Genomic DNA, 11,478 nt, shown 5'->3' with positions numbered 1-11,478 from the left:
ACTCCCACTCTTGAATTCACTTGGGATAGGCTGTGTACCCCAGGGCAGGCGCCCACCTGCACCGAGGATACCAGTGTGCGCTTCAGGGCGGCAGAGGGGAAGGTGACAGCCCTTCTTCCATGTGGGTAGGTGCCAGGGCAGAGAAAAGAGAAGGGGTCACACAGCTCCTGCCAGCAGCCTCTGAGGGGGCCTGTACTTCCCAGGTCGGCATTATAAAATTCGATTTCCTTTTCCCTGCTATTGCTTTTCTTCTCTGAACAACCAAGCTTCTTGAAAGGTTGGCCTACACATACCATCTCCTCTTCCTTATCACCCACTCAGTTTCTTAATTCCTTATCATTTGATAAATAAAATGTCCTTCCACTGTCCTCATACGCATTAGAAATGTCCTTATCACCAAAGCCAGATGCTCAGTCCTCATCCTCTTGACTTTTCTAGAGCCTGCAGCTGTGACGGTGGCACCACCTCCCTGGGGTCCAGGACACCGGGCCCTCCTGCTTCCCTCCCTCTGCCTGGAGTTCTTCACCCTTTTCACATAGGCAACTGCCCCTGCTCCACAGGACAACGAAAGCTCTGGGAAGCCCCTGACCGGTGCTGTGCTGGGCTGGTCGGCCACTGATATTCCCTCAATGTGCCCACAGCACCTGACAGTTCCCTCTGCTGTCACATCTGTGTGACACTCTGCTGTGTAGAGTAGAATGGGAGCCGCAGACCTAGGGCCTTGTGCGTGCTGCCCCACTGCTGTCTCCCACAAAACTGAAGACACACAGATTCTGCGGGACTCAGATGCTCATCTTAAGCAGCAGAGTCACGTCTAACTCACTCAATGTGTGTTTAGCGACTTCCTGCCCAGGGCCCCGCAATGCGCGGCTGGAGCTTTCACCCGCACGGGCTCTCACCTTTTCCCTTCAAGTGATGCCAGTCCCTCTCCACCGGGGAACACAAGGTACCCCAAGTACACTGCCCGCCCCCTGTCCGTGGTGCCTCTGCTAATTTGTTCCTTCCGCCTGGAATTCCTAATCTGTTTCTTTTAAGCGCTACCCATCCTCTGAGGTCTTTCTTCAACAATTACAATCAAACACCCAGAAGCCTTCCTGGTTCTTTCCAAACTAGATAGGCCCTCTCTTCAAAACAGTGTGTATCGTTTATTCCACACACATTTACTAAATCCTCACTGTGTGCGTGGTAGTACACCGGACATTAAATATCAATATTAAATATCAATATGTATCATCGTAATACAATTTCTCATGGGAGCACTAAGCTTCAAAGAGAAATAGAATTTGCCAAAGTTCTCTCCCAGGATTGAAATCCAGATCATCCCAATTCTAAACCCCAATTCTGTCCAGCCCATCCTAAAACTTCCTCAGGACAAACTACTCAAATCCCCCTTGCTGCTCAGCGCTACACCCCTTCTCCCCGTCAGACTCCTTGTCCGTGCTCTGCTGCTGGAGAACAAATGTCAGGAGGACCCCAGTTTTGCTTATTCCTTCTCTCCTTACCCGGATTTCCCTGCTCTCATGATAAAAATCCTTGTCTTCCATCTTCTCAAACAGTAGAACTCGCCCTGGCCCAGCAGAACAGGCAAATCCCTTTGAGTAGGCTGCAATGGCAAACACCTGGGGCATGGACTGCTGGCTGTGGCTATCGGTCTCCAAGATCTGTTCAAAGGAAGGGACTGGGGAACTGAGTGTTGGAAATTCGATCAAGCTAGAAAAAGAAAACAGCATGTAAAGTTTACAGAGACAATCCCCAGGGGAGGAATTCTGCTAGGGATGAGAAAGAAGGGCTGCCCTTGGGTGTGGGAGAAACCACCCAGTGTGAACCCCTTTCCCATTGCCAAAACACTGCCCTTCGCCCTGGGAATGCCACACAAACTCCAAAGGAAGATTGGAAAGTTACACATTTATTTGGTAGTCTCACAACCCTGTGTGGTCACTACTACTATTGTCACTATCCTATATAATAAAAGCCTAATATGCAAATCGACTGAATGGCAGAATGACCAGTCACTATGACGTGCACTGGCCACCAGGGGGCAGACACTAAACACAGGAGCTGCCCCCAGCTCACAGGCCCCAGGCCAAACAAGGCAGGTGCCAGTGGGCCCCTCCCCTCAATTGCCCTGCTGGTCGCCCCACTGAAAAAGGCGACTGGCAGCAGTGGTGGGGTGATGGGGGGGTGGTGCCGGCTGGTGAGCAGGTGGGGCCAGCAAGTGGGCAGCGCAGGCCAGCCAAGGTGGGTGCCAGTGGGGGTCCCCCAAATCACCCCGCCAGTCACTCCACAGATTGGCTCTGATTGCCGGCCAGGCCTAGGGACCCTACCCATGCACGAATTTCATGCACCAGGCCTCTAGTTAGTAGTATATTATTAATATCCTCATTTTGGTGTTTAGAAAAAAGTGACTCAAGGGATTGAGTTTTCCAAAATCACACACTTAGTAAGTAGAAGAGTTGAAATTTGTATCAAGGTATCCATTTCCTCCTTCCCTCTCTCTCTACTCTTCTCATTCATTCATCTAACAACTGGAGGCCCGATGCATGAAATTTGTGCAAGGGGCTTGGCTCTCGCAGCTGCGGTGGCTTGCATCAGCCCTTGGGTGTGGGAGAAATTACCCAGCCATGGCGGCTTGCCTCAGACTTCAAAGCCCCGGCTTTGTCTGGAAGGTCGTCTGGCTGTCCGGTCTAATTAGCATATTACGCTTTTATTATTATAGATATACTGGTGTTATATGGCGGTAACAACTCTGTAAAAAATCCTATATAATAAAGAGCTAATATGCTAATTAGACCAAACGTCCAGACCTTCCAGATGAAGTTGGGGCTTCGAGGGGCTGCAAGGGCCAAGCCCCTTGCATAAATTTTGTGCATCAGGCCGCTAGTGGTAATAAGATTGATACATCTTATTTACCTTTAGAAGGTTATAGTCTAGAGCAATGGTCGCCAACCAGTGGTCCGCAGACCACTGGTGGTCCATGAGGTCTCAAAGGTTGGCGACCGCTGTTCTAGAGCACATGTGATAGGACTGTTAGGGAGTAGCTCAGTAGGATGGGAACAGCCAGTCAATAGGTAGCAAGGATTTTCTGAATACAGTTATAGGGAAGGTGTACTGACCAGAGATATGCAGAGGCTAAGCCCTCCCAGCTAAGATCTGAAGAACGAGCAACAGTACGTCACATATGTGTATGCGTCCATGGGAGTGGGGTGTGAAGGGGGGCAGGGGAACTACACATTACCAAGCTCAGAAGCAAGAGCATGCATGAGGCACGCATCGTCCGTAGAGGGCAGAGCCATTGCTCTAGAAGTACAGAAGGGACAGAGTAGCAGACATGTGGACCACGTTCAGAAGTTTGGACCCACTGAAGGATTGTGAACTCAGCAAACTGGAGGGCATGGAAACTTATTAGGAAGCTCTTAAGCAAATCACAACAGAAGAGACATCATTGGCAGGAACGGTGAAAATGGTGGACTGAAAGTTATTGAGGAAGAAGGAGCTATAGTATGCCATTATGGTTGAGGGCTCAGGCTCTGGAGTCAGACAGATCTGGGTTTGATCCTGACCCTGCTACTTCTCAGTGCTAACTGGGTAAGCCAGTTAACCTCTTTGAGTGTCAGTTTCCTTGTCTATAAAATGGGCATGATAATAATATGGACTGTATAGGGTAAGACTCAAATGAGAATATATCTAAGCAGTGCCTAGTCCATACAATGGTACAGCTCAATATGGGTGAGAGGCTATTGGTAGAGGTAAGATTGATAGCTCCCCCCCTGAACCTCTAATTTAGCCCATATGCTTCTGTTGACATTTCCTTGCACCTCTTTGTTGGTCTGCTGCCTCCTACTGAATTGCAAGGTCCTGGGGGATCTGTGTGCCCAGCATCTAGCAAGATGTCTGGCACACTGCAAGTGCTCGGTGGACATTTATTCAATTGATTCAGTAAATTAGGCAGCCATTGGAAAATATAATTTGGAAAATCTGTAATTTGGAAGACCAGTCATACTAAAATGCTTATAAAATGAGGTTAGGTATAAAAATAAAGAGAACTGTATCTAGGCTATGGTCATAACTGTCCAATTTGTGCTTGAATATGGATGAACACTAGAAAGGCAGAGGGAAAATGAAGAGTTGGTTTTTAAGGTAGAGAGGTAATGAGTGATTTTCAAAGAATGCTGGTTTTCATATGACGCTATTAGTACGAGGAGCATATTTTTACAGGAGCACCAGCGGGGTGCCATTACCTCTCTGATTCCTGCATCATCTCCAGGTTCTTCAGCTCATTGGTGGACTCCTTGACCATTATACTTGTCTCCCAGCGTTGATCTCCAGATTCAAAGAGGAAGAGCCTGCCTGTATCGGTGCCAACGACAATCTTGTCATCAGACACCCAGGTATGGGCGAGGTAGTTTTGGGGTTCTCCCCTCTGAAAGTTGGTTTGCTTCAGGGTTCCCTCGGCAAAGCGGAGAAGCTTAAATATCCCATTTCCAGTGACACACACCTGCGTGTTATCCTGAGGACTGAAGCTCACCTGCAGAGTGTGAAAGAACGAAAGACAAAGCTTTATAAAACTAATCTTAATGGAATTACTTCCCATTTTACCAAGTAATATTTATTTCAGGTAACTCAGAGTATCCTTGAAACATCACTAAACCACTATACTTTTGATACCATATTTAAGAAGAGCACAGATCTATACCCATTATATTTGTGGGGCCAGTTGTTTTAAACTAGGAAACCTACAAAAGTCATTTTACAGAGGCCAAAACCAAATGAGCAGGTCTTGACAATGGCCGAGCACTGTATCAACAAAAAGGAATGAAGGCTCAGCTGCAAACACCGAAACAGGAGGGTCTGGCAGGTTTATGTGCCCTGATCAGGGGAAGGAACCAAATGTCAGGGGCTGCTATCTGGTCTCCTGCCAACCGAGCTTCCTTTATCTGTACCCTCCTCATCCCCACGTACAGTGACAGGCAGTCAACCTGTCACCCCCATTAGATGGTGAGCAACTTGAGGGGCTGTGGCTTTTTCCTCTCTGTATTCCCAGCGCTGGGTTCATAGTGAACATCTAATGAATGTGCATTGCATCTAAGGTGCTCTCTGCTCTGAGTGGAGATGCTGCACAGGCCTCGCTCTGGCCTGGAGGAAATGACCCTCGGCTCTCCCTGATTCTGTGATCACCAAGGAGCCTTCTAATTGCTGATTTCACTTCCAAGTTCTCTATTCCTAGAGTGGAAATACACTGGATAAATGATGTGAGTGCTCTGGTCTTGAGGTGCTGGTTTATGCACTAGCCTCCTGTGGGAATGACTGAGTCCACTGAATAAAGCCGAGTTCCTGACAGCCTGTAAAACCGAGTTCTAGATCCTACACTGGGTTGACTGCACCAGGATAAAACTCCTTGGGACTCACTGCCTTAGCAGTGAACCAGCTTCCTAACAGGTGCTCTTTATTTTGCCTTCAAATCACAATAGGAAACTCTGCTCCCCATATAACTACAAGTTCATTGACAGCTTCTTAAAGATCTACCACTTCACATCACTCCCGGAAATCTTCCCATTGCCTAGCCATGATGCTGAAAAGAGGCCAGAACCAGAAAGGGAGAGCGAGTTGGATCACTTCACCTCTGGGCTGAACCTGGGACCAGAAAGCAGTTCTAGGCCAGAGTAAAGAAGACAGGCACTGGGCTCCTGGCCCTGCCATTCAATACCTCTGTGATCTTACGTGAGTAACTTAACCTCTTGGAGCCTCAGTTCCCACATCAGTATGATAGGGATAACCATGAATACCATATACAATTGTGAGACTAAAGTTAAATACCCATGTTAAGAAATGAGCACTGCTTCTAGTACATAGAAAACATTCACTAAAATACAGCTCATACTATTTTAAATAGTTTGCATGATACTTGTTATGTTGGGAGGTACCTGGGAGACAATGTTGTTCTGAGTGTCGGTTTTAACAATGGCCATTACTTTCTGTTTTTCCCATAGCCAGTAGACAAGGTTGGACTCTGGAGGCGATGTTTGAGTCAATAGGTATTTGGAGTCTGGAGAAAAAGCCATGCAAGTAAATCTCTGAACCGGGAAGTCAAAGTTATTAAGGATTTTACGCTTCCGGCAAGGGATGGATGACAGTTCATAAATGGTGATGACAGGTTTTTCTTGCACCAACTCAGAGATAGCGAGGTATCGCCGATTGGGACTGATGGACAAGGCTAACATGGCTTGACTCTTGTCTGAGCCTGCAAACAGGTAAAACGGAATAGTGAGGGTAGATCGCCAAGATTCAATATGAACCAGGCATAGTGGTAGGCACTGCTGATGCAATAGGAGAAAAGTGCAGAAATAGGTCATTGTCAACCTGTGAAGCTCCTTGGTACAACTATGACTGGGGTAATTAGAACAATGACCAGGGCGGGCACCTCCCTGAGGCCAAGGTAGGAGGAGAAGTCAGGGATCAATCCCTAGAGGACAAAATGGGACAGGGAAGGGGTGGGACAGGTGGGAGGAGGAGAAAACGTGTGGATGTGAGAAAGTGGGATATTGCTGGAGCATCCCATGTGAGCCAGGGTTGGTCACTATCAGATAAGTCTAGAGCAGTGGGATAGGGTCATATTACATAGGCCTCTATGCCTTGAGTGGGCAGCACTCAACACTCTCCCTCTGCTCTCTAGGCTGGGATGCTAACCACTGGATTCCTCAGCCTTCCTTGCAGTTAGGTGATCTATGTGACATTCTTGCCATGAGATAGATGCAGAAGTTTGCTGGACTGGCTTTATGGTAAAGCTTGTGCTTTCTTGAAAACCAGGGATGGATACATTCTCTCCCCCTGTCCCTGGAATCTAGGGGTGGTATCTGGAATTACAGCAATTCATCTTGCAACCATGGGATAACACAAATTATGGTCCTCTACACACACCACCGGAGGCAAACACTAAAGTGCACATACTTTATCTGGGAAATGCAATCACGTTATGATTTTCATGGGTCCTAGATACTATTGCTTTCAGGAGCCCCTTCCTCCATTAAAGAAAGTTTAAAAAGTATATTTTGTGATTGCATTGGTATAAAGAGAAATAGAGCCAGGCTAGATTCATTATGACAGATTTATTTTTATACTTTTTCCCTGATTTTAAAATAAGTTAAAATGAAAACATTCTCATGAGTCCTAGGCTCTGTGTCTACTGTGCTTTATGGCTAAGATCTCTTTCTCACTTAACAGCAACTCCATCCTCTGCTTAATCAGGCCAGAAATCTTGCTTCTTCTTTTTCTCTTCCACCCTACACCTGGTTTCTGAGAAAATCTGTTACCTCCACTTTCAAAGTATATCCAGGATTTGATCTCTTCTCACCATTCCTGTTACCTACAACCTGCTCCTTGACACCATTTTCTCTCACCTGGATTGTAGCAATAGTTTCTCAACTGGTCTCCTGCTCCCTCCCTTGTCCCTCCTTAAAGCTATTCTCTACCCAGTGGTCAAAATGAACCTGTTGAAACATAAGTCAGATGATGCTATTCTTTCTGCTCAGAATCCCCCCATGACTTCTCATTTCACTCAGAGTAAGAGCCTATGACCTACAAAGCCCTATGTGATGTTGCTCCCCATTACTTCTCTGCCTCACCTCTCGCTCCCTGTTCCTCCATTCCCTCCACTCCAGCCACACTGACTTCCTTGCTATTCTCCTAACACACTAAGCACCCTCCTAACTCAGAGCCTCAAAGGTGAAAGACAAAAGTATAAAGCATAAAGGAGATAATATAGGATAATATATTCATAAGCTTGAGTTAAGGAACAATTCCTGAAGAAAACACAAAAAGGAAAATGTTGATGAACTTCATTAAAATGAAGAATTTCTGTCCATCAAGGTACCATAAGGAGGGAGAAAGCACAAGCCCCAAACTGGGAGACATTATTTGCAATACATAAGATTGGTATAAAGAATATAGAAAGTGTGCCCAAAAGTCAATAAGAAAATTAGCCAAAAACTCCCATACAAAAAAAAAATGGGTAAAAGAGATGAATAAAGCATTTCATAGGAGACTAAATAGGAATAGCCCATAAGCATGTGAAAAAAATTCATCCTCATTAGTAATAGAGAAATATAACACTAAAAACAATAAGATACCCTTTCTCAATCACTAGATTAGCAAAAAAATAGAAATGTGGACAATACCAAGGGTTGGTGAGGTTGTGGAGGAATGGCAAGTCTCATGTACTCCTGGTGGGAGTGTAAATTGGTACTACCATATTACCCAGTAATTTTTGTCCTGGCTGTGTGCCCTGAAGAATCTCTGCACAAGTGGACAAGCATATATGAATGCAATACATTTTATGCTAGCATGATTTGTAATACCAAAAAACTGTTATTTCCCAAAAAGTCCATTAACACCGGAATGGATAGATATATTTGAGACAATAGATTCATAATGTAGCAATTAAAATGAATTCAAGATGCATGTAATATTCAGGATCTCAAAAGCCTGATGTTGAACAACAGAAGCATATACTATGATTCCATTTATATAAAGTTAGTAACTAGCAAACACAAAACTATATCTTACATGGGGCTACACATATATGGTCATACTATATGCAACAAAGAGCGGAAAAGGAAATAAGTGATTAAGTTGTGGAAATGATGTATATCATCAATGAACAAAAACAATGTAACATTGTACAAATAGTTATATTTGTGACTTGGGATAAAATCTCCAGTGTCTTCATCACACATGAATTCAAAAGGTGCTGGATTGAGGGTGGTGTGCTCTAGAAAACAGTGTTAGACAACTCAAAAATTGGCCTAGGTGATGACAAAGACATGATATTGAAGAAGCATGAAAAGGGGCTTGTTAAAATAATTTTTCATTAAATCACAGTGAAAACGTGCTTTTAAATTAATATTCTTTTACATGTGATATCACACACACACACCCCGCTCCCCCGCCAGCACCCCTCAAACCCACCGCGGCTTAGTTTCTCCCCTTTCCTTTGAGCCTTCGCGGCTTCCTGCTCCTCCGGACGACCCCCGGGTCCCCCCTCCCACCTTACGCTTCTCCTCCAAGTCACCAGACCACTCGTGTATCTAGGGGTAGTTATCCTACGGATCCCAAACAACTCGGGCACTCTCCGACGCCGGAGCGGTTCCTATAGCAACGGAAGACCGGAAGTGAAGGTCCGCGACCGGAAGCGGAAGTCTGATCTAGAAGTTCTGCGCTGCGGAGTGTAGTGGGCGCTGGAGCCGTTCTCCTCCACGTGGAGCCGCGGAGTGAGGGTAGGGGGCTGAAGGCAGGCAGCAGCGGCGGAAGGCGCCCCTTCCCGCCGAGGAGACTAAATAGGAATAGCCCATAAGCATGTGAAAAAAATTCATCCTCATTAGTAATAGAGAAATATAACATTAAAAACAATAAGATACCCTTTCTCAATCACTAGATTAGCAAAAAAATAGAAATGTGGACAATACCAAGGGTTGGTGAGGTTGTGGAGGAATGGCAAGTCTCATGTACTCCTGGTGGGAGTGTAAATTGGTACTACCATATTACCCAGTAATTTTTGTCCTGGCTGTGTGCCCTGAAGAATCTCTGCACAAGTGGACAAGCATATATGAATGCAATACATTTTATGCTAGCATGATTTGTAATACCAAAAAACTGTTATTTCCCAAAAAGTCCATTAACACTGGAATGGATAGATATATTTGAGACAATAGATTCATAGATGTAGCAATAAAATGAATTCAAGATGCATGTAATATTCAGGATCTCAAAAGCCTGATGTTGAACAACAGAAGCATATACTATGATTCCATTTATATAAAGTTAGTAACTAGCAAACACAAAACTATATCTTACATGGGGCTACACATATATGGTCATACTATATGCAACAAAGAGCGGAAAAGGAACTAAGTGATTAAGTTGTGGAAATGATGTATATCATCAATGAACAAAAACAATGTAACATTGTACAAATAGTTATATTTGTGACTTGGGATAAAATCTCCAGTGTCTTCATCACACATGAATTCAAAAGGTGCTGGATTGAGGGTGGTGTGCTCTAGAAAACAGTGTTAGACAACTCAAAAATTGGCCTAGGTGATGACAAAGACATGATATTGAAGAAGCATGAAAAGGGGCTTGTTAAAATAATTTTTCATTAAATCACAGTGAAAACGTGCTTTTAAATTAATATTCTTTTACATGTGATATTTGCATGTAATGCAAGTAGACATGTATTTCGTCTACATTTAGAGAACTATATGTTTATGGGAGTTGGCCAGAAAACTTTCCTTTCAATCATCATGTTGGAATTATGAGGTTATTTTTGCCACATAAGGTTAATGTGTCAGGATGGAAAGGGTTTTACCTGGAATGAATTTTTGCCATTTCTGATCCATATTATACTTCACACAGTAATTCCCTGAAGGAAATATAATGATCTGTTCGTCGAAGAAGAATACATTGTTGGCCACGTGGGATCGAAGACCAAAAGCATGCAGCGACTGTGCTACCACGGTGGACATGGTCCCTGGCCAGAGTTCTGTGAAGACCCAGCCGTTCTCCTCCACGTGGAGCCGCGGAGTGAGGGTAGGGGGCTGAAGGCAGGCAGCAGCGGCGGAAGGCGCCCTCTTCCCGCCGCACGGGCCTGGGCCTACCCGGACCTCTGGTAGGTGCTGCACGTGCGTGCTGCGAGATGGACACCCCCCTGCCCTCCGGCTCGGACTCGGATTCTGAGGAATCTCTTGTCACAGACAGAGAGGTAAGTGTCAGCCGAGCTCGCCTGGCTGGGCGAGGGGGGAGAGGGACGTCCTTCCTCTCCTGGAACTGACGCCGATCGTGCCCTGCAGTTGCAGGACGCGTTTTCCCGAGGGCTTCTGAAGCCAGGCCTCAATGTCGTGCTTGAGGGTCCGAAAAAAGCCGTGAACGACGTGGTGAGCTCGGGCGCCGAGTCGGGGTGCTGGGGCGTGAGCTGAGCGCAGGGAACGGTTACGCTTGGGTGGCTGAGTTCTTGTCCTGGGAAGGAGGCAGCCTGTGCGTTGTCAGGAGGGTCGGTTATGCGTTGGGGTGTGGGGGTTAGCAATTTGCCCGTGGGCCTAGCACCCTGGGCTCGGGAGAGACATCGTAAGGGTTCCCCTTCTTAGGGGCGCAGTGTCTGAATTTTTTAGAATGGCCTGAAGCAGTGTTTGGCAGAATTCAAGCGGGATCTGGAATGGGTTGAAAGGCTTGATGTCACCCTCGGTCCGGTGCCGGAAATCAGTGGACCTCTGTCAACACCGCAGAACAAGGACCAGAAAGCTGTCGATCCCGAAGATGACTTCCAGCGGGAGATGAGCTTGTATGTTTGTTTTCAAATGTGGGAGAAGTTGTGGTCCCGGCGCTACAGGGGGAGCGGAGCATGGCGAGCCTGTGCTCCACAGAGGTTACCGAAAGGGTGGGAGCAGGGAGGAGGTCTTCTGGTGACTAAAAAGAGCTAAAGTTGTGTGT

At 46.0% G+C, this 11,478-nt stretch overlaps 2 protein-coding genes across 2 annotated transcripts in view; one reads left to right on the top strand and one right to left on the bottom strand.

Annotated features, from left to right (window-relative positions):
• The window catches only part of CFAP57 (cilia and flagella associated protein 57), a 56,123-nt gene extending 45,580 nt beyond the window's left edge, over positions 1-10,543 (bottom strand). The window contains exons 1-4 of the mRNA XM_015563203.1: positions 10,361-10,543; positions 5,922-6,238; positions 4,239-4,525; positions 1,503-1,710 (exon numbers count right to left, since the gene is read on the bottom strand). Coding sequence (XP_015418689.1) covers positions 1,503-1,710; positions 4,239-4,525; positions 5,922-6,238; positions 10,361-10,517 — 969 coding nt within the window. The 5' untranslated portion in view covers positions 10,518-10,543. The remainder of the gene's footprint in view (positions 1-1,502; positions 1,711-4,238; positions 4,526-5,921; positions 6,239-10,360) is intronic.
• A 9-nt stretch (positions 10,544-10,552) lies between these two features.
• Positions 10,553-11,478, top strand: part of EBNA1BP2 (EBNA1 binding protein 2) — a 7,297-nt gene continuing 6,371 nt past the window's right edge. Inside the window, exons 1-3 of the mRNA XM_015563182.1 lie at positions 10,553-10,753; positions 10,842-10,925; positions 11,160-11,329. Coding sequence (XP_015418668.1) covers positions 10,688-10,753; positions 10,842-10,925; positions 11,160-11,329 — 320 coding nt within the window. The 5' untranslated portion in view covers positions 10,553-10,687. The remainder of the gene's footprint in view (positions 10,754-10,841; positions 10,926-11,159; positions 11,330-11,478) is intronic.

This window comes from Myotis davidii, unplaced genomic scaffold (assembly GCF_000327345.1).
Source record: "Myotis davidii unplaced genomic scaffold, ASM32734v1 scaffold458, whole genome shotgun sequence".
Classification (NCBI taxonomy): Eukaryota; Metazoa; Chordata; class Mammalia; order Chiroptera; family Vespertilionidae; genus Myotis; species Myotis davidii.
This window is presented reverse-complemented; position numbering and strand designations above follow the sequence as displayed.